The sequence below is a fragment of the Tachypleus tridentatus genome, chromosome 10, assembly GCF_004210375.1.
Source record: "Tachypleus tridentatus isolate NWPU-2018 chromosome 10, ASM421037v1, whole genome shotgun sequence".
Classification (NCBI taxonomy): Eukaryota; Metazoa; Arthropoda; class Merostomata; order Xiphosura; family Limulidae; genus Tachypleus; species Tachypleus tridentatus.
Genome location: NC_134834.1, coordinates 129,361,351 through 129,386,082, shown reverse-complemented (window position 1 = coordinate 129,386,082; position 24,732 = coordinate 129,361,351). Strand labels below are relative to the sequence as shown.

The window sequence follows — 24,732 nt, the reverse complement described above, 5'->3', positions numbered from 1 at the left end:
AAGTTTAAAAAATCTTATGACAATTACAAAATTTATTTGAAAAATGTTTTGATTCACATGCGTTAATTCTTTGAATCCACAGTTAAACTTCTGGAATCAGCTGTAAAAAGTATTATATTTAATTGATTAAAGGTATTAAAAGCATATTTTATCATAATCTATGCAAGTCCTACAGACTTAAAGATACCTTTACAGTGAGGCTAAGAGAAGCAATTAAAAGTATTTTGATTGTTGCCTAACAACTAAAGGTGATATTTCATTGGGACTTAACTGACTAGTAGCACTACTAGTAGTGGGCCTACTTTAGTGTAGAGACAGTGTACACAATGAAGTGTGTTCTGAGTAGAAAAAATGGAAACTGCTCCAAGTAACATATTTAAACTAATACCAATGTTGACAGACTAGTGTATAGGGCTAATAGCTAACTATTAGCATTCATCACAAGATTTTGAGCTAATGTAAATCCTAATTGAACAGGGAAAAGTTTATTGGATCCATATGACATTTTCATCTCAGCCACTGATGATGGATGAAGGTATATTTTCACCCCAGTGTGTGTTTGTCAGCAAAATTTCTCAAATATGGTTGAATAAATATGGATGAAAATTGGTATACATTTGAATTAGAGCACAACTTAGAAGTGGTTAGTTTTGAGAGAGTTTTAGTTCACAAAAATAAAATCCATATTTGTTGTCATGACTACTAATTTTTCACACCATTTTTGCTCCATAACTCAGTCAAAACTGATTAGATTTTAATAAAACTTAGTGGACATATGTAGAATATTACTCCTCATTATCCTCTCAAAAATATCCAATGTCCATTGATAATGATGGACATATGGACACATTTTTGTATTGTTTGAGAGCCGAATATGATCAACACTGTGTGGTTGAGGTATGAGCTCTACTGAGTGCTCTTCTTGTTTTAAAATGTAATAACAAAGTAGGAGAAGCCCATGCCATCAACAGGAAGTTCTTTTCATTCGTTTTAATTCTTTATCCCTATGTTCGTACTTTCACTGATGTAGTTTATTACTGAATTTCCAAATGTTTGTCAAAATAATTCTTGAAGCATTCAGACCAAGGTTCACCAATCATTTTATACTGTTGATGGAACTGTGCAATGACAGAAGAGTTAATAAGTTATTATTCCTCATGATCTTTCAGAACCTTTATATTATGTCTCCTTCTCCCCACCCCAGATGTTTTTAATTCAATACTTAAATAATTCATAGCCTGAATCCAACAGAAAATAATACTCAGATGTGGAAAGTTTTATTTAGAGACATTACAAAGTCTTGTTCTCTAACCACAATATTTGGAATTTTCAGAAATTAATTTATGCATCACAAAGCCTACTAAATGTATCAAGTAAGCATCTAGATCTGAATTTCTCTGAACCATTACAGATTCATAAGTCTCCAAGGTGAAATGTAGTTTCATAGCTTATCACCAAAGGATAGTTTTAGCAAGGTCTTGGAAACATAAGATAAACTTAACATATTTGGAATCTTTAATAACACTATTAAATTAGAGTAAGTAGTTATGTTCTGTATAAAGCCATTCAGTTGCAAGGCAAGCTTATGTAAACTTAATATCTTATCTCTTGAAATCTTATACTCGTTCTTTTTTTTATTTTATTCAATAGTAAATAGTGCACTGAATAATACTCAATAACGCTCAGGCAGTATACAGAAAAACAGAGTTCCTTTTTTCAAAACATTTTGTTCAAAGATGATAATACCTTTTCAAAATATAATCTCCATACCTTTCAATATTGTGATCCTTTTGTTTCCAAGTGTATTGATTAAAGCAAAATTTATATATTTGGTATCTGATTTTGAAGACCGTAGAGATATATACATTTTACAGGTAGGTCAGAGGATGTATATATTCTGCATAACTATTAACGTTTATCAATATTATTTCTACTTCATTAACTCTGAATTCAGTATTTTTTGTGAAAACTGACATTTTTAAGCAACTGCATAACCCAACCTATTTCATATTTATTTTATTTCTTATTCTAGATCTCAAATGTTAAGTTGCCAATACAACGTTGCTTTACAGAAACAAAGTAAAATACACGAGGACTATCTGCGCCAGCTGTTCCTAATTTAGCAGTGTAAGACTAGAGGGAAGGCGTCTAGTCATCACCACCCACCACCAACTTTTGGGTTACACTTTTATCAATGAATAGTGGGATTGACTGTCACTTTATAACGCCACATGGCTGAAAGGGCGAGAATGTCTAGTATGAGGGGAATTCGAACCCGCGACCCTCAGATTACAAGTAGAGTGCCCTAACCAGCTGTCCATAAAAAGTTATGTAAAGTTCAGAATACAAAAGTGGTAACCCATGGGGTTGCATAAGTGAATTATTCACTGATACTAATGTGGAAAGAGCAGAGAAAAATACTTCGTCTTGTGAATTGGTTTCTACAGTAATTGAATCAGCCTAAGTTAATTTTTGACAAGAAAAGAGAATAATTTAGAGTTTGAGATATAACTTTGATATCTGTAGTTTAAAGAATTTTTGTACATGGTGTAATGGATTTAGTGTTATACATTTATTTTAATACCTTCGTTTGTTTCACTTTGATCCATTTGACGTATATATTGTTCAAGACTGAATATTGTTTGTGAGTTTGTAACATTTTTGTATTGAAATAATTATTGTATTAGCTATTTGTAATAACGTTATTATAAACTGTATTTTTTGTATATTAAAATATATTTGTGTAAAGAAAGATAATTGTGTGTATTAATCTTGTTGATAAATGTCATAAATTTGATACATATTGACATTCAGTTAATTTTTAAGTTCAAATTCAAATTTCCTGTAATTTGAAATCTTAATACGTAACATAATAAATCGGAGATTCGTCTAGGATAGATCGTAACACGTAACAATCAGCAAAGCCGAAGACCGGGTTTCAATAAACGTGGTAAACACAGCTAGTCGTGTGGCTTTGCAATTTTTGTAGTGATAACATCCACCTGGAAAGGTTAAAGTCGATCATATCGCACGACGCTTGCGTAAGTGGGTTTACAAGAGTGGGATTTTTAAGTAGGCGTATTTTCTAACCAGGTTAAAGACATGACTTACCCAGAAAATTGATTTTCAATTTCAGTAAGTAAAATTCGAAAGAAATATATGCAACTGTCTTATAATAAAGTGCATGGAGATAAAGTTAGATAAAAAAAAAAAAGAAGCATATTGTGAATGTAATATTTTATTTGCTTTTATGTCATATTCTCCTTCTAAATGTTTTCTTCCGCAAATTTTAATGGTTCACGTTGAATCTTCTCTGCTTATTTCTATTTTGTGGCACTACCATTTTTTTGAAAATTATTCTAGGCTTCTCCATACAGATGTTTCACAATGAAGAATGGCTGTATTGTTGCACCTAATCTTTATTTATCGCTGTAACGAAATCATTTCAAATCCAGAATTGATTTTTTTCATTAATTTTGCTGAAAAGAATGTGCGTAAAGACAAACTATTTTATTTCTATACTTGTTCCGAGTTTATATTTTGCTATCACATGAAAAAAGGAAGATTTTTTTCTAAAGCTCTGTTTACGAATGTCAAACATTTAGTCGCAATAATGAACTTTTAAGAAATCCGCAATTAAATCATTTACACTTCAAGACATTTTATAAGTACTCTTAATTGCAGTTGTGAAGTATAAAGAAAGCACACTGACACATTCAAATAAAAAATGTAAAAATAATTTTAAAAAATGAAAAACTTAAGTTTGTTAATGAAGTTAAAATCATACATTTTATAAATGTAATGTGTATAAAAGTATTACAGAATACATGATTCAGGTGCCTTAGTTTTATTCATGGTAATATAGTTAGTCTGAATGATATGCTACTAGGTGAATTCAAAGTTATTAAATATCAAAACAAGTACGAGTGAATCAAAGGATTTTGGTATTTGGGCTGACTATTGAAACGAAATACAGTTTCTAAAGCTTCAAGGACTTCATTATTTGAAACATTCATGTGTGTGTGTTTTCTTATAGAAACGCCACTTCTGAGTCCACCGAGGGGAGGAAAATTCATGTAAAGTGAATAAATAACTACACTGCAGAGAAGGCTGCCGGGACTGTGGTCCTTTATTATTTATTTACTCAGCAATATTTATGAAATGGACTCTGTATTTGATCTAAGAAGGAAGTTTAGTTAGAAATGCTTTTATATGATGACCAATATGAAGTGAATTTTAGATGAATTTAAATATGAAAATAATGACAGTGGAAAATTTGAAAAACTTCTCAAGCTTAACAGATACAATCATTAATATGTCGTCAACAAGTTGACAATTTTTGTTCTAACCTACTACCGCTTACTTTTCAGTCACAATTTAACGTTATTTTGATTACTTGTTGAACTGGAAGCTTTTGCACGCATTCATATACACTTTACCTTTCCTTACCAGATAACTATTTTATGTAGATATTGTGTTAGCATTGATACGCAACGAGAAAGAAAATAAATGTTAGTGAAGCACAAGAAAATAATACTATTTATTATTCATTTATCAAAATAGTACTAAACGATGGCGCTGTAAAAAGTAAGTCTCCTTGCGCATGCGTAGTAATGATTGAATCTACAAAAACAATTGAATATGTGAAAAGAAAAATAGTGGAAACGAAAGTATGGAAGGTGAGCTGTAATGTTGTGCGATAGAGATACGAGAACAAATGGTTATGGCGCAGTTAATGTAATGACACATTGATAGTATTATTACTACAAATGTGAGAGATGATGCTTTTATTTATTAAACATTAAATCAAGCTATTAATATTCATGTAGTCACTGAAACTTGCGATAGCATTCAAAAAAGATAATGTTAAGATTCCTAAGTAAACGGTTCGGCAGGGCGTCTCGAACTGCTAAAACTAGTAAACGGCAAACTTACACGCCACCATACACCACAAAACCTAGTAAACATGTTCTACCATGTAAAGTTATCTTTTCAGACGTGTCTGATATGTCAGTTGATGTGCTGGTAAGTTCGTTTGATTTATATCCACTATCACTGCTGTATCCAATTTTGTTTTTCCATTTATTGCATATAAATTTTGTGTTCAAGCTCTTTAATAATAGTATTACTATTAGCAGTGGTTGCACTGCTAGTAATAGTACTAGAACAGTAAAAGTAAATAGAACGTTGAAGTCAAACACGCAAATATTAAATGACTCAGACTGTGACGGTAAGCAGTATTATTTTCAGTATCATAATTTAATTTGAATTCAGTGTTTAAATTTCTTATAACTTTAGACATGAATATATATTAGTATGATATAGTTATAAAGTACTGTATAAAATATTTGCAAATATTGGTTTTTAAATATAAATATATTAATAAAAAACATTACAGATTTAATGTATGATGCATTATATTAGTAGCGTATGCATTTCAATATTGAGAAGTTATACACCAATGGTAGAAATTTAAAGAAAACTTTTTTTTAACAAAAATAAAGAGCTTATTTGTAGTGTACTGTAGTATGGATATTGGTCTTATAGAGTGACTGCTGAAGAAGGTTAGTTAACGTAACACCAATTTGAATAACGGAGCTACATGGAAAACGTACTTACTGTCACATCAGAATTTAATCAAGTATCATTCTATTTTGATTTTCAAGTTTAACTTGCTTATTCTCATCTCTGTCTGTAACAGTGCGGTAAAACGAAAAGTGATATATTTAATTTTTGCTTACAAAGGTTGCACTTACTAATGTAAATAGCGAGGCAATTATTTTAATAAAACGTCATCGATACAAGAGTAGTGCTAGTGGCTTTAGGTTTACTTTAAAGCACTTTACTAGAAGACATCGAAATATTAACATATTTATTGACATAAAGCTCAATCATTATTGTGTTCGGGGTCTACTAAAAACCTCAAGAAATGATAGGAATTGTTAAGAAGCTTCTGTAAAAAAAGAAGAAAAACATTTCTCGTATAGGCGTTATTATTTTATATGTGTGTATGTACACACACACACACACACACACACGTATGCTACGGTTCTTATAGCCTGTGAATCTTATCAAAGCTCCCCGGAAAGACACACGCAGTTAGAGCTAATAAGTATAACAAAAGTAATTCAAACAATTAAATCATTGTTTTAAACAAAAAGTCAATAAAGATATAAAAGTTGAAATTTTTACAACTTCTCATCGATGGTAGTGGTAGACTGTGTGCTCTTTACTTGTTTGTGTGATAGATCTCTTGCGTTCTCGTAATTGACTCTTTGGTTAACTAAAGTTACGTATATATAAATATCTCAGTTATTTTGATATTTTATCGGCAATTTAGATCTGAAGCTGCTAAAATCTCATACTACTCTTGCGTTACTAAAACGAATGCCCTGACGATTCTTCTCGCATGTCAGCAAGACTGTCATAAGCTATATATATATTATTTTTTTGGAAGGAAAACTCTGAGAATTATAAATAAAAGTAATAAAAATGAAATTTTAATGCTTAGATAAAGATACTCTTAGTATAACTGCCTCTTAAAGAAAATTATCAATTTGTATAACGCTTCTCGTAATGAGATGGATGCAAAAGATAACAGTGAAAACAGTAGACAGTTGTTTTTACATTGTTTAACCCCTAGATTGCGATTTTTAAAGACATCTTGCTAAACTTTATGCACCAAATTACTTACGAGTCCCGACTTTGTCGGTTATGGGGACACTGATACGTAATAATGTTCGAAGAAGAACCATACAAAAAATGACGCCAATATTCTTGTCCAAAGAATTAGTGTTGGTGTTTCCTATATATCTTAGAAAAAAATGAGCGATTTCGCCCACGTTTTGGTGAGTGTTTTTAAAATCCTGGGGTTGTAACAAGCAAAAACATAAAAATTATTAAATGCGATGCAATATGTAGATCTCACTGGCAACAATGGTATGTAAACAAGTCGTAAATTTGAGGTAGTTAAGGTGTGATGTTTTATTGGCCAAGTGACCATCTATTACCTCTGCTGTTATTACATACTCTTTAGGTAACTCGACGTTATTTGTATATTCAAGCACGGAGATTTGTTTTCCTGCATTACAAAGTAACATCGAATATTAGCACGATGACGAAATACACTTTGCCCACTCGTAGACTTATTTGTCACAATTTCCTGATAGAACAATAGGATCGCAGTTCTAAGATAGTTGTGTGTGAGGTAAAAATGTCGCAGTGTATCACTAAATATATTATTCATTTTTATTTCTACTGTTAAATCTACTATTGTTGTTGTTCCTTTATAAAAAAAATTAATAGTATGTTAAATTTGATTCGCCGAATTCATTGGTAAACTGAAGCATAAAATCTAAGTAATTAAAGTCGGTATTTTTTGTTTTTTGTTTATTTTGAAGATAACATATTAATGTGACCAATACTTGTAATGAAATATCTTTACGTTGTTTGCTGTAATTATTCCCGAGTAAAAATACTCAGCTGATAGTCTGGGGCTAGTGGTCATGGAGGCTTTTTATGGTCTGCCTTATTATAATTTTTATTTGAAGATTTTAGCAGGTCTTCTGGTAGAAGTTACTACACAATAAAATCAGTCGTTTATAATGTTCTGTTTTTAATAACTGGGTTGATTTTGGTTTTTGGAATTTCGCACAAAGCTACTCGAGGGCTATCTGTGCTAGCCGTCCCTAATTTAGCAGTGTAAGACTAGAGGGAAGGACAGCTAGTCATCACCACCCACCGCCAACTTTTGGGCTACTCTTTTACCAACGAATAGTGGGATTGACCGTTACATTATAACGCCCCCACGGCTGGGAGGGCGAGCATGTTTGGCGCGACTCGGGCGCGAACCCGCGACCCTCAGATTACGAAGCGCACGCCTTAACGCGCTAGGCCATCCCAGGCATAATAACTGGGAATACTGCGATTAAACAATTTAAAGATATACTTGCGCTTGTAACTGATTAGTTATCTAAAACGTGAAACGTATCTATTTATATGGTGTTAACCAGTTTAGTAATGGTCTTGCATGCTGTATATATATATTTGTTGTTCATATGGGTCACCTTCGGAGGTATTTTTATTATAGAAACCTAAATTAGAATTTTTTGTACCGGCATAATTTTACAAGTTATCACCTCGTATCTGATTATTAACAAAATAAAACGTTAAAACACTGCATGCTAAAACTGCCTAGTTACATAAGACCATCTTCCGCTCCCTATACGTTATTTTTGGCTGGGTCATTAGAAAATTAGGATACGTCATTGATAAACGAAATATGGCACACTTTTTTGTACTGCAAATCAGCAGATGGAAAGTGTAAGTGACGTCATTGTCCTGACTATCCTACCATTGTAACGTACATGTGGTTTAAACTATGCACCTGTGTATACTAGTGGACAGCCTGAGGGTGATCTAGTTTCCTGTGAGTCAAACATTGACAAAATATCGCAGGGAAGCTTCGGTGATGAAATATGGCTGTCAATGTGAAAACGTACGATATAGTTATATTAATCATACAAAATGAACATGATGATATTAGTTATAGGGCATAAATATTAAATATGCTTATAGATAAAGAACAAGCAAACAAGTAATTGATGACGGTTGTAGACGTAACGAAATGGCTGAAAAACTACTATATGAATTGCTGAAATCATCGCTGGGTATTAACAGAAAGGGGAGAAGACGACACATATTTTATGTTTGTATAACAACCTTTTCGAGTTTGTTATTGTTGTTTGGTATTGCAGTATTTGCAGTTCCATACCTAAACTTGAATCCCTGTTTGGGGAAAAAATATAGATAGTTTACGTAATATAATGACGTTTGATATATGTAGTAACGTTGTGTACAGTTTTGTACCGTAGATACAGATACAACTCATTATTTTTTTTTTGTTCGGTCGAAGCCATTGATTATATATTTATAAGTCGAAATATGTGTTTGTTTGAACCATAACACTTCCGTGAGCCTATTGGGCCAAGATGAACCAAAATGTATACGTAAGCATTATGAACTATTTGAGAATGTCCCAAGGAGGTCAAAACTGAACTTAACCCTATTTCTGTTTTGGAAAGATTGTTGGTTAATTACTTCCAGCTTGTTAAGTCAGTCACAAACACCTTTGCAGGTTGAAGCATTAGACAGTCTTGAATCATTTTAGAATATTAAGTTGCTGGATTGTTTTTCAAACAATAATACATGGTCAATGAAATGTAGGGTGTTCTAGGGTGGGATCACTCCAAACTCGTTGTTTGTTGATAGATGGAAAGAAAACTGCAAATGTCGAAGAAACCTTGTCCAAATTTTACAATTTTGAGATGAAGTTTATGTTCAAGTTATTACTTTGAAATATATGATTGCTGTTGAAGTTGCATTGTTTTAATTAAGTTTCAACATTTCCTGTCAGTGGACAGGTATTTCATCTTGTAATATATATATATTGCAAAAGTTTTAAGATTTGAACCTGTACATATTGCTCTTGTTTTTTTCTGTCGGTAATATTTTTCAAAGTGCATTCTATCATGGGTAACTGTTATCAGAACCTTATGCATGCGTATTACTATCTCGCCTAAAATAAGTAGAACTTTTTGTGAGCCTTTTTTTCTGAGTCAAAACACATTGTATATAACTTTGTCTTTTTCTTCAATTCTAATCCCACTTTAATAATATGTAGTAGAAATAAACCCATGTTTATAGTTACTTTTCGAAAGACACAGTAATCTCAAGAAATTCTAGGATATAATTTTAAAACAACATTCGAAATATAGTTACATTATTATAACTTGCTTATAAAATACTACATGATATGTATGTTCTCTACTACCCTACATATATATTTAATTTTAAACAATATAAAATTACCCTTCCAACAACCGAGGAAGCAACTTTACAGTACAGTTTTAATCCAACAAAAGAGGAGTTTTGTAGCAAAACAGCAACAAAACTACTGTAATATTTTTTATTAATTATTTTCGTTGTGTATATAATATATACGCATATTACTAATCTCTAGGATTCAAAATAGCATACGTTTTGCTTTATCCTGAACATTATATAGAAAGCTTAATGAGTAAACTTTGCAAAGTTTAATAGTCAAAAATTAAAAATATGCTTTGAAATTGTTTTAAAATAACACTTATTTCGACATTATTCGCCACCAAAATAAGCTACTCCAAGAAATTAATAACACCAAGTGCAGTAGCGAATACTAGGCTGAGCGCTTGTATTGCCAGGACGTAGAGAACACGGCTAGAGGATTCTCGCTTCATTTCTGACAGCCCCGCAATGGCACAGTGGTATGTCTTTTGACTCACGCTGCTAAAAGCATGGTGAGCAGAGCACAGAATGCCAATTGTATAGCTTTGTGCTTAAATACAAACAAACAAACATTTCTCACAAGTTTTAGACATGCATACCATTACTTGCGCTAGCTGCAGAAGCAACAAATTCAGTCAGCGTTTACTTAGTTACCTATTACTTTTTACTGATAAAATGGGCAACATCTATTTAGTTCCGAGTGACACGTGAGAAGAAAGGAATAATCTTGAAGGAATAATCTACAAAAACGGAAAGGACAACGTCTTTCGTTTTCAGAATAGCATGTACTGATGCGTGATGGTTGATTAAATTCAAAGAATCACTCCGTTCATGGTAGTCGCACATGATGACATTTAGATATGAGATGGTCAGGTTTGTCTGGACCTCTTCCTCCCCCAGCATTTGTTAGTTTATGGCTGAGTATTTAAAAACTATAGCATAAGGGTCAGAAGTTATGCTATTGGCCATGTCCGTGTATAGCAGTTAAAGAAATATTCAATATGAAGAACACATTTTCTCTTAGTTCGTTTTTGAGCAAAAGTCACACATATCGCGAATATTTCTGGTTGTATTTACATATTTTTCATCAGAGTAATTACTATAGAGCTTGTACGTAAAATACCCTTTCTTAATGCTCATTTCGTTAAATAAACAAAGTACGTTATAGTCCAAGCGAAAGGGGGCCTTAATTTATAATTTTTCTAGTACAGAAACTAATTGGTGACATGTAGTCATGGCAGATTTTATTCTTTATGGAAAAGCGGTATAAATCACAAAATATATAATTTTTATGCCAAATGCTTGAGAATTAATTTAAAGAACTATATATATGTGTGTGTGTCAGGCAGTATTTGTATATTTATGTAGGAAGGCTGACGGTGTGGATCTTAGTACTAAATGATTTTTAGAAACATTGATTTTGATGCGGTATTTTTCACAGTATTCTATTTAATTGTGGTTGTGGCAACTGTTGCTGGGGTCGATTCAGTCTTCAAAATGACAACATCGTCTGCAAATTCTGATGCATAATTTGCGTCGTCTAGGGACATATTGTTGGCATACATAATGAATAAAATAGGGCTAACCATTTCTCCTTGAGAGACACCTGTCTTAGGGATGAAGTACTCTCAATGGGCCCTCTCTACATTTTATGTTTTCCAGAAAACTGGATAGCCAGCGAATAAAACCGCGCGGTAGTTCTAGTTCTGACATTCTGAAACCGAGACCATTGCGCAGTGTTCAGTGTCTTTTCAACTTCGAGATGGCATGCGACATTGCATTATCTTTTATCGGAGCTGTCTACTGTGAATTCAGTTAATCTAATTGTTTGTCTGAATTTTCTGAAAAGGTTTTGAATTTCCAAAAATTTTGATTTGACTACTATATAAGTAGAGATTCTATTACTTGTTAGTCGTTACATACTTTACTCAAACATCAGGCGATAACTGTTCAGTATATTAGCTAGCTTTCTCTCTTTAAAGAACATTAATACATTTGCTTGTTTCCAAGAAACTATGATGTATCCAGAATTTAATGATAAGTTAAAAAGAGCCATTAGGTAGTCAACCCATCTCTGAGTGCCTTTTTGCGGAGTAAGGTTCATTATTTTTAACTTTAAATTTAGACTTTAGAGCTTAAAATAACCGGGGATGTTCAGAAACAGCTAGAGTATGTCAGAGGTTTTAAAAGTATCCAAGAGAATTGAAGTGGACGTGACGTGATTAGCTGATGATTCTTGTAACGTGGTAATTGTTGATTTATAGGCCCGAATTTCTGTTTAAGAATGGTTTCATCGTTTTTATGTAGAAAAATCATTGATTTCCCAAAGTTATACGAGTCGTTGAATCTGTAGCTATCTCTTTTATATCCAGTCGCCATGATATTTTATGCCAAGGTAGAATTCAGTGTTTCATCAGTCTGTGAAGCCTGTACTTAAATTATTATCCATAAGTGTCTTCCTGCTTCTCCGATGTTGGTCTGTTTACAGGAACATTGTATTCTTAAACAGCATTTTTGTGTTTATCATTGAATGTTATTGTATGTTAGTTTTGACAAGGACTGATCCACAAGTGTTCTGTAAGAATTCCATTTGATCTTCTTACTTAAGTTTTTCATATACGGAAAATAAATAGTGTTGAGCTTATTTTTCTTGTTTGTTGTTGTATCAGTTTGTATGTTTATATTCTCCAACCTGTTAGTTGTGAAATTAGAGGGGTGCCTGTTCTGTGTAAAACACTATGATTGTCGGCGTTCGGTTTTGCTAAAGTTTAGTTTAAGATGTTTTTACCTCTCTTGTTCAATCACTTATTAATACTGAATTTAACAAACATCTTTTTAATTGAAAATACATAGTTATTCTTGAAAGCATGCCACACAAGCGGTGACAGATAAAGAACATTGACTAATAAATTAATTACTCGTTTCTCCTCTTTAACTGATCACCCTCGTTTCTAGGGCTCGATTCACATAGTTCAGTTGAAAGCAACTATTTCCGGTTCTTTCTTGCACGCTGTCATTCTTGTTTGTTTTTGAAATTCGCGCAAAGCTACACGAGGGCTATATGCGCTAGCCGTCCCTCATTTAGCAGTGTAAGACTAGAGGGAAGACAGTAAGTCATCACCACCCACCGCCAACTCTTGGGCTACTCTTTTACCAACGAATAGTAGGATTGACTGCACATTATAACGCCCCCACGGCTGAATGTGCGAGCATGTTGGGTGTGATGGGGATTCGAATCCGCGATTCTCAGATTATGAGTCGAGTGCATTAACCACCTGACCAGGCCGGGCCCTATCATTCTTAATGTGATGTACTCTATGATAAGTGTAATATCGGCAACATCTTGATTTGCCCATTACTTTCCTGTATGAATTCTCCCCTTTATAGTCCTAGTTAATAATGATTAGAGAATAAATGACCTATGTTGAATAACATGCGGTATCCATCCAAAAATACACTTAAGCGAAAAACAGAACGCCAAAATTAACCTCAATTAAGTAGGTGATATCTCATAAACAACAGAAAAAAGCAACTTAGCATTACTCATATTGCATCATTTTATTCACGTGCACAGAGCGTAGCTTCTAATTTACATGAGAATTGTCACTGAATAAAATGAGATGTAGTGAGTTGGGAGATAAGCTTATACATTTAATTTTACAGCACACGGACAGAAAATATATAAATGAGCGTGGTTACCTTCTGTGGAGTGGTTTTATGTACTTTGGGTCACGTAATAAAGACTTAACATGGTCTGACTCGTTATAATATATATTTTGCTAAATCATTTTAGTTTAATAGTTTAATGATGTAAAAAGTAGTTAGAAATTAACCAATATTTTAAGGAAAATCGCGTGATGGAATTGGAACGTGTTTCAGTAAAGAAAAAATAATGGTATCGTAAAATGGATTTTTACTGGCAGAGTAGGAACTCTGTGTACAGGTGCACAACTTCTCAGACAACGACACAGGTAAGCCTTTCCTTGTTTCATTGTAACCTATTGGGACGTGTTATGCGTTTTGTATAAATCTTAGATCTGTTGGTTTATCCAGCAGAATTCTGGATACTAAAGTGACAGTTATGCCTGTCGCTTTTATACAAGATCAAAACATTACTTCGGAGTGATTTCATCATACTAAAAATCAAACCGATTTTATACAACAGTAGCTGATATATTTGATATTAGAGGTCATTAATAACGTAACTTAAACACCGATGTAACCTTTTAAATTTTTATTTCAAAACTTACAACTAAATTTTTACTAAGTTAGTTTTGAATTAAAGAAACAAATGTACTCTTTGCTATGAGCTGTTAAGGCCTTGACAGTAAGACTGTTCGTTTAGATTAGAAAGTAGCTAGTGTGTATTGATACGTTTTATGTATGTTTAAACCGTTTCTTTTTCTTAGTACTTCACACGTGTGAGTGCAAAATCGGTAACGAGTTTTCGAAACGTAAGTTTAAAAACGAAAATCTGTTTACTAGATGTACTTCCGCATGGTCCTCGAAAGTGTTCCGTTTCAAAAGTAAATAAAAACAAAATTAAAAGTAACGTTCATGTGTCATGTCATGTTGTAGCCTACAAAGTTTATAATTCTTCTTGTGTGTCATGGCTTGCGCATATTTTACTGACGTAATGACAGTATAAATCACAGTGTTAAGTGGTTCTTATGTGACGACACTTTACTATCTTCTGAGTAACAGACAGGCAACATACTACTAGAATGGTTAAAACAAGTGACCCATTCAGGCAGCCTTTGTCCCTCTTTTTGGGGAAATCAGGCGTGGAACGAAATGGAAGATATAATTGTCAAAACGAACTGGACTGTTTGTGGATGAATAATATATACATTATTCTATTTTAAACGGACTCTGTGTTCTATGCTGTATTATAATTCGATATCTATTGGAAATGCTCATTATTTTCTGGTTAGCTATAAATCAAATGAAACAGTTTTCACAGTAAATCCGATGTTCCTGTCCTAATAACTCAAACTAGTTCTGTTGCTAAAAGGCTAGTTTTCAATATAACTTAATATATAACTTAAATATGTACTTAAAAAAGTATTAAAACTAGATATTTTTATTGTTGCTCGGCGATCTCGTATAACAGGTGTGAGAACAGATGTAAGCAACCGAGTTCTAACAAAATATTTCAGTATTTCTTCTGTAGTTCTGTGGCATATATAATTATTTATTCTACTTATCACGAGGTAGCGTCAAAAGGAAAAAGTTATAAATAGGATAACATTATCTACATACAAGACCAAAACAAGTTCAAATACCATTATAAAAAATGATTGTACTAGTAAGGGTGTTAGAAACTGTAATTTAATTGCAGTTTAATAATGTTAATAATAAACATTCAAGATAGTTGTAGGCCTAACATAATTTCAGATTCCTCTAAAAGACGTTCCTTACCATTAGCCCCTCATGTAGTTACCGATTTTCGTACTTAATACTGAGCAATGAGTATTCCATAGAAGTATTTAACTTAAAATAGGTTTCATGTGTAAAATTCAATGTTTTTTTTAGGTAGACCAGAGTGTTTTTGTTTTATTAGCATATAAATAACAATGACATTCTTGTTGGATTAAAATATTACTTGTTCTAATAAATAGTTAAATATATTTAATATCAATTACACTTGCGCTCTAAACGACCGTAAGAGGACTATGGCTATTAGGATTCCAGTAAATATTTACTTTCGAAAGTCTGTATGATCGCCCTTTTAGCTGTGGGAACGTTATAATGTTCGCTCAATCCCACTATTATTTGGTAAAAGAGTAGTCCAACAGTTGGCGGTAGATGGAATAATATATGTATGATTCTATTTTAGAAGGACTCATTGTTCTATGCTGTATTATAATTTGATATATATTAGAAATACTCAGGTTCTTCATTGTTTTCTGGTTAGTTACAAATAAAACGATACAATTTTCACATGTAGATTTGAGCGAAAATTGAAACAAACCAAACTATCTGTAGCAAACTCCGAAGTAATTAAATTTCAAACTTAATATATTCCGCCTCTCCCGTTATTTTAAGAAACTAAGGAATATTTATTTGCTGTGGTTTTCAGGTACTTTCATAACTGTGAGTGTAATGTGCTGCATATTGCATTAGACTTGTTAGCACACTTTTCACAGCATGTTTATACGCAGTTTCATAGACCCAAAAATAATATCAAAAGGGGTTGTACAGCATTGTAAACTGCACAGGTAACCGTACGTACGCAATCTATAATATTACAGTAAAAGTTTCTGTTCTTGGTCATCGCGGATACGCCGAAAACGTATATACATGTATATATAAAACTGATAAGATTGCAAAGTAACAAGTATCTACATATGTTATTGCTGTTCCTTTGTGAAGCAAATATTTTGCCAGTTCCTGATTTAAAATATCCAAGATAACATTTGAGAAGAGTAGCTGTGTGAAAATTTAGAGGTGTCTGTAAATGAGATAAGCAAATAAACGATTTGTGGTATCAGTTATACAACACACATGAAATCGTCCGGTCTCAGATAGGGATTCATTAGTTGAGGCCAAAATAGGACACAGAAGGATGCTTTGATGTTCATATTGGTGTAAAGTACGAAGTAATTTTAGCCTCTTCTTTTATACAATACGGAAGTCTCTGTCATTCATCACGAGGGAACTTCTTGTCTACAAATTTGAACTTTGTATTAATGCAACTTGATTGGATAAGTGTTATTAACCTTTGAAAAGGTCTTAACAATCTGTTGTTTGTTCAAGAACTGAACTGTTTGTATCAAATTCCGTGAGAAAAGCAGACGTGGTTCTGGTGAGTGATATCGGATAGTTCCATTGTTAAAAAGCTATGGACGCCAAGTTTAACTTTGCAATTTAAGCTAATTCGTTGGTCCTTTTATTTCTTCTGGCCAGAAAACTTATAAATCGAACTCTCAATTTGTAACTACCATTACTATTTGTACGTCACTGAACAAGTTGTATGACAAATATACTTGTTGAGTAATTTAATGTACGTGGAAAATATAATTTCCCTTTCGTTGTATTAAATAGTTTGTTTATTTGTTGCATATACATTCCATTTATAAAATATTCACGATAATTTGCAAATGTAAATTTCGTTTTATTAAATTACATGTTTCTTTTTACAAGTACGTTTCTGTTTGTAAAATTGGCCTAGCATCACCATGTTGTTAGGGCGCCTAACTCGTAATTTGTGGGTTGCAAGTTCGAATCCCCGCTCCATAAAATATGCTTCAAAATGTAGTTCAACATTATATATATTATGATCAATCCCACTATGCGTTGATCAGAGAGTTGGCAGTTGGTGATGACTGGCTGGCTGCTTTCCTAGTAGTATCTTACTATTAAATTTGGGACGGCTAAAGCAGGCAGCCGTTGCGTAGTTTTGCGCAAAATTCAAAACAAGTCAAACGAAACTGTTTGTAAATCTAATATGATTTATAAGTGTACATATGGGTTTGTCATTACACCACAACCAAAAATTTGGCTTATTATATTGATTTCTTAATTTTGAAATCTACGCTTTAGATATTTGTTTGTAAACATACACGAAGTATTTAGAAATAGAAATAGCCTTATTAAAAAGACCTCTAAGATTTAGCATATTGTCAAGTATATTTTACTTGTGCTTTCGCAGAGCTCACGAAAGTGTTTTATTTCAAGAGTAAATAAAACCAAACTTAAGAGTAGCAAATCTTCTTATTTCTTGCTTTTGACGCTCATATGTCATGTTGTGTTGTAACCTACTGAATGGATAATTCTTCTAGCGTTTCATGGCATGCAAACGTTTCATTGACCTCATTACAGTACAAATTGTAATTTTAAACATCATTTTAGTGCCTTCTGACAGATAGCACACTACCGTATAATGGTATGAGTAGTAGGGCTGTGACGGTTACACGATTAACCGGTTACAGTTTGGTTACTGCTCTTAACCAGTTACGGATTTCCTAACCGGTTAATCTAAGATTTTTTTCCGAGAAAAATAAACGAGGGAAAACAATATGATTATCGACATTTACGTGTAAATATTCCATTATTTGATCTTGACATTGGTATGTTTGCCTATCGCTATTTTACGAACTGTTTGGTTGAATTTTCGTTGTTGTTGTTGTTGTTGTTGAAAGCCTTTAGAGTTTTTGTTAACGTTCGGTGCGGCCGTCACGCGCAAATTCCCTAGGAACCGGTTATGGTTCGGTTACGAGGCAAAGATTTACCGGTTACAGAAGTCCGTAATCGTCGCAGCCCTAACGAGTAGTTAAAACAGGTCACCCCTCCAGGTGGTCTTAGGCCCTCTTTCGGAGGAATTCATCCATGGAATGTAGCATATATTTTAATGTAACACGCCGAATATACCATTGCAACCTAATGAAGGAAATTTGCAAAATTATCGTGTATATTTATAGATAACCGTGTAATTCAAAGTGTGCTGTTTATAACTTATGATGGGTGTTTATTTATGAAATAGTAAATCAATTCAACACAAAGCTACACAATAGACGACATGTATTGTGCCAACCACAAGTATCGGAACTCAATTTTTAGCAAATAATATTGGTATTTATAAACTGACAAATAGACAGATTATAAGAGCGTGATTTATGTAATATATGTAAATTACACGTACAAGTTAACTTAAATTTCAGTTACACTTGGCACTCAAACATTTTTAATGACATCTTTATACTTTGATGTTGAACAACTCGAGTCTTAACTAGTAATTTCTCTCTCTCTCTCTCTCGGCCTGGCATGCCTCGACTCATAATCTGAGGGTCGCGGGTTCATATCCCCGTCACACCAACTGTGCTCACCTTTTCAGCCGTGGGGCGTTATAATGTGATGATCAGTCCTAGTATTCGTTGGTAAAAGAGAAGCTCAAGAGTTAGTGGTGGGTGGTGATAACTAATTGCCCTCCCTCTAGTCTTACACTGCTAAATTATGGACGTGTAGCTTTGCGCGAAATTAAAACAACAACAACTCTCTTATATATAGATAGTATAAAATCCACTCTCTGTTGGTAACGCATGCACAAATTACCTCAGTGGCTGAGCATCTATTTCTCAAGCTGAAGTGTTGGGTTCAAATAGCAGTACAGTTAGAGTTTTTATAATGATAAAAGCAAGCTCTTATTTCAAAGATTGGATGTAAAAGTGATTTGGTGGTTACAGCTCTTGACTCTTATAACGTTCAACAATATTATATATCAAACGAAAGCCTAAAGAGGGAATCTTTAGTTGACTGTTAAATCCGCCCTCACAAAGAACTTCCAGGACAGTGTTGTTGGGGTAAAGATACGGGAACCGTATATTATATTGTAAATGTTACTACATATATATATACAGAGAGAGAGAGGGAAGTTATCATCCTCGCACAATAAAAAATGGGTAGTTTCACAAAAATTAGAATGTGCTTGAGTTTAGGCTGGCTTAAGACCATAAAAACTAGCGTTACACAAATCCTAAAAGTTTAGTGAGCGAAAATAAAATATACTTCTGTATTAATCGTATTATGTAGAGATAACATACGAAAGCTGATACAAGGCCAGAGTTGATACTCGCATGTTTCAGTGTTATTAGTTTGCTCGAGTACTATCGTGTAGAAAGTCTTGTACTGACGTCGAGAAGTCACGTGGGATTTGGTTTCTTCTGCCATATTGGACATTAAATCTTTATATTTATCTTGCGTAGAAAATGTGATTTTTTTTCTGATTGTTGTGTTATCTGATGTTGTAAGTAATTTCGGTTATGTGCATTGTTAAATACAATATTTATACCATTGACATAATTTAAATCTTTATCGAATATTGTGTTGCTGTTTATCGCTAGAGCGGATATTTTATGCTCAATTTTAAGACGTTGTTATTGAGAATATTCGTCTGATCGCATGTATTTTAACAACCAATATATGTAATGCCGCTTTTGATGTGTTGCCACAATGCCATTTGTCTCATTTAAGATAATGGCGTTGCCGTAGGAAGCAATTTCAGAGTGGGAAGACCATTGTTACATTGCAATTTCTAGGAGATTAAACTTTCGAAAGTTTAATACTATAAATTGAATCTTGAGCAGTTTAACTATAACTACAGCATATACACAATGTAATGTATTGAGTTAAAAAAGAAGCGTTAGTACATATATAAAAGTTATACATACTATGAAAAAGTGGGTAGTTCATGGCCTGACTGGCTTTATCGTTTCCTACGGCCCTAAGTGGTAATGAATTGTGAAATTCCTGGTGTTATTACATCATTTTTACAGTTTGAATTTTATTGATTGCATTAAAGAAGAAGCCTGAATCATAGTTCAAAAATTTCGAAAAAGGGACATGCTCATGTTCCAAAAATTGGCTTGTAAATTTTAGCATTTCTTCTTATAAAACGTATAAAACTTGGGACTAAAGAAGTATTTATGTAGATTAGTGATTCTAACTGTGGAGCTAATGTTGGTAGTACGTGAAAATATGTAAAAATTCTAAACTTTGTAGTATGTCAAGTTTTGAACATCCAATAAACATACTGCTCTCCTCAATTCTAGACTCGTCCTTTGCCTAAATATATTTGACAGTGTTTCCTTTTGAAGGATGACCATGTGGTTAGAGCCCTTAACTCGCAATCTGCGGGTCGCGGATTCGAATATTCTTTCCACTAAAATGCTTACCCTTTCAGCCGTAGGGGCGTTTTAATGTTCGATCATTCCTACTATTCTTTGTTAAAAGAGTAGACTAAAAGTTGGCGGGGGTTGGTGATGATTAGCTGCCTTCTCTTTAGTCTTTCGCTACCAATTTTAGGAAGGCTAGTACAGATAGTCATGATGTAAGTTTGCGCGGAATTCAAAACAAATCAAAACCAAATGTTCCTTTAAACTGACCAACATCTCAACAATCATATAGAAATATATACATATAATCTTCACTAAATCCCCCAGTGGTACAGCGATATATATGACTGCGGACTCACACCGTTTGAAACCAGGTTTCGATACCAGTAGTGGGCAAATAACCCATTGTGCAGTTTTGTGCTTAAGTTTAAACAAGCAAACAAAAACAAATTATTCACTAGTGCCAAAATAAAACACATTCTTTCCATTAAATAAAACGAGATAGAACTAATTTCAAATTTAAATTGACGCGTCAGCCATTTTCTTTATACTGTTTTCCTGATCTTGCTTCACCGATGTCGATCAAGTTCCTTTATCTCATTTAGTTTCAACACTTACGAAATATATAGGTGAAAGTTAACTGCGGTCCCAAATACTGAACTACAGTAGGAAAGCATTACATACGCGTATCCAATTTTAAGCTTTAGAAGTTCGCCCAATGAGTTCTTCTGATACAGCTTCAGTATTCGTGACTTGACTTTAGAACAGTGATCCCTCTTGTGGGCCACACCGAGTGCTCAAAATCATAATTGGTGGCACGCTTTGTAATCACATATTGCAAAGGTAAGAAAAACATTTTCATTTTTATGGTCTTGATCTGAAGTAGCCTATTGTGGAAAAGAATAGAAGGCCTATGTTATAGAATGATGAACTAGAATAGCTATTACAAATAATAAGTTCCAAACTGTACTGACTGAGCTAGAAATCAAATCGCATACCGATGCTTTAACTCTCTGTGACAACAGCAAGGATTTAGAAAATCTTAATATACCTCAGATCAACGTAAGATTGACGTAAGAAATACAGCTTTTGTTTGTTGATTTTTGCGCATATCTTCTTCAGTAATATTTATTCTACTTATTCTTATTTTTGAAGTGATAAACGACAGGGAACATAACCTGCCATGAACACTGTGGCTATTCTAATGGATAAATGGGATTTGTCCATAATTCTTATAACACACCTGTTTTTCCAAAGTGCGAAGCATAATTTTACTGTAAGTGGGGGAGAGGGCAGTAATGTGATGCTAACCACGGAACTGCAGATGCACAGTCCAGCACTCAGTAGTGTTATTATGTTTTACACCAAGTACAGGCTGCATGTAATATACGTATTATTTTTTTGGTTTTCATCTGAGTTTTTATTTTATTCCTCCAAACAAGTCACGTGGGAGACATGCTTAACTGGTTGAGCGATCGACACACCACAAATTCGCATGTGCTGGTAATAAAAGGAGAGCTTAGCGAAAAACGGGCTTTATTGTTATGTAAAAAAAATTCTACACGCGCGGAAATGTTCATCAAAAGCAGTACACGGAAATAAGTAAACTGAATTGCGTAAAACACGGCACAAAACTGGATTTATAAAGGTATTAGACTACATTGTTTAACGTATAACTTTAATTCAAGGTTAATATCGAACTTTCTCTAAACTTATCTAGATCTACGAAGAAGTTTGTATAAAACTATTAACCTTTTATTATGGGTGTAATACATCTGAACAATATTTAAATTACTGTTAGCATAATTTGATTTTATTTGGGAAAAGTAGATTGAAAAGCATAACATGGGGATCCCTTCCATGCGTTATGCCCCGGGCAGTTGTCCAGTTTGCCCAGTAGGTAAGACTGCACTATGATTATACCACAGTTCCAACGTTGAAATTGTGTGCAAATATTTTGAAAGTACAGGCACATGTGAAATCAAATGATTAGTATTTCTCAAGTTATAAGGTGGTTAAATATGTTTTTAAATTCAAGTATGACAAACGTATAACCTTATAGAGTTTTAAAAGTACAACTGAATATGGAATGTATTAATCAAGGAAAAGGGAACGTATACAAGGATCTAATTAAAGTGGTACAGTTTGGGAAATATTAAGTTTCTCACTACATTTTCCGTATTCCGATAATCTTGATATCTGAAATATTATTCCCATTTCTTTTAATATTTTTAGCATAATTAATTGACATGGTTATGCAATACCCTCACTTATCTTCGAACCGGCGTTATTTCAATACAGGTTTGGATTTTTAGGTTCCAATATACAGAGAAACCGCTATAATACCATATGATATCCACACAGGCACAAAAATGAGTAAATAAAAGCGGTAGCAAAAGGTTTAATGGGTACGGTTTTAAGTTTGGAAATTTCGCACAAAGCTACTCGAGGGCTATCTGTGCTAGCCGTCCCTAATTTAGCAGTGTAAGACTAGAGGGAAGGCAGCTAGTCATCACCACCAACCGCCAACTTTTGGGCTACTCTTTACCAACGAATAGTGGGATTGACCGCACATTATACACCCCCACGGCTGGGAGGGCGAGCATGTTTAGCGCGACGCGGGCGCGAACCCGCGACCCTCGGATTACGAGTCGCACGCCTTACGCGCTAGGCCATGCCGGGCCTGGTTTTAAGTAGAGCGTGTTTTGAAAAGTTTAAAAATCGTTATATCTCAAGTCGGGTATATTTAATAAAATTGTAAAAACGTAAAAAAAAACTAACTTAAAGTCACCGAGATTGAAAATAGAACTAGGCTTAATTAATACTTTTGCTTTCAGTAAATGCTTGCAATATTTTCGTGATTTTATAAAGTGTGACGTTTGTTGAAGTTAAAAAATTGAAATTTAATGTAGCTTAGTGGTTTACGAGAAACACATTTTACGGAATTAAGTGGTCAGAATTATATAGTTCTGTAATGTCATTTTTGTGGGGAAAACTAGGTCAACCAAGCCGAAATATTGTTTTAGAGTGTTTTCGTTTAGATGGGGTGTAAAGCAAATCATTAACCCCAAATATAGCTCAAGTGATCAGTTTAGAGAAACGTGGTTATCAGGGTAAGGTAGTTACTATATGTGTGGTGTTTAATTTGTAATGTGCAACATAAATGACACGTTTTTTATATAATGGTTAACTATTCTTATATTTAATTAGATTTGGCTTTTTTCCAAATGAATGTGAATAGGTGTCTCTATTATAATTCATATTTAGGAATGTGCTGACACTTGTTTATTGTTACATGTCGGATGTTTTGTTTAAACATTCTACTTTCTATAAATGTAAATATTAAGCCACACATCTTTTTAGCTATTAACGTGTATACATAGTTTGGCTTTGTAAGCTAAACACGACTGTTTTTTACAGACTAATTTACAAAATGTAGTTCAAGTTAGACGAAATTAATGAGAGATACATTCAAATAGATTTAAGCTGTGTGTTTGTAAGTATGGCCATAGTGTGACTTTTTTAAAAGCGAAATTATCACAGATTGTATTGTAATAACAGAGTGGAGAAGAATAATTTGTGATGTGTCAGTCGTGTAACTGAATCAGCCTATGCAGACTTCGACGAAAAAAGACGCTTATTTGAAAGTCTGGATACAACTGTGATAATTAACTGTGTTATAAACATTTGTATATACGTTGGACTTGCTTTAATATATGAATTTAAAACAAGTGGACTGTGTGTTTTTTGTATAGTGTTAAAATTTATTGCCAACAAGTTAACACACCTACTGTAAAAAATTCGGTCTATACATAAATTTGTATGTTTTTAATTTCGCGCAAAGCTACTCAAGGGCCATCTGCGCTAGCCGTCCCTAATTTAGCAGTGTAAGACTAGAGGGAAGGCAGCTAGTCATCACCACCCACCGCTACCTCTTGGGTTACTGTTTTACCAACGAATAGTCGAATTGACCGTAACATTGACCGCTGAGAGGGCGAGCATGTTTGGTGTGACGGAAATTCGAATCCGCGACCCTCAAATTACAAGTCGAGTGCTTTAACCACCTGACCATGCCGGGCCGCTACTGTACATCGTAAAAATCTGACAGGCCTACTTTTAGCTTTCACCGTTAAAACGATTTTGTCTTTGCATATTAAATAAAAACATGCATGGTTTATGTTTACAAAGACCTTCTACCGAGTGTTTTTGACTGAAAAGAGTAAACTTTGGTGTCGAATTGAATAGAATTTGTATTTTAATTGTTTGAATATGTGGATAAGTATGTAATTATTTT

At 33.5% G+C, this 24,732-nt stretch overlaps 1 protein-coding gene across 1 annotated transcript in view; it reads left to right on the top strand.

The window, feature by feature from the left end:
- The first annotated feature begins 4,661 nt into the window (after positions 1 to 4,661).
- The window catches only part of LOC143230297 (band 4.1-like protein 5), a 52,169-nt gene continuing 32,098 nt past the window's right edge, over positions 4,662 to 24,732 (top strand). The window contains 1 exon segment of the mRNA XM_076463562.1: positions 4,662 to 5,025. Within this exon segment, the coding sequence (XP_076319677.1) occupies positions 4,864 to 5,025 (162 nt within the window). The 5' untranslated portion in view covers positions 4,662 to 4,863.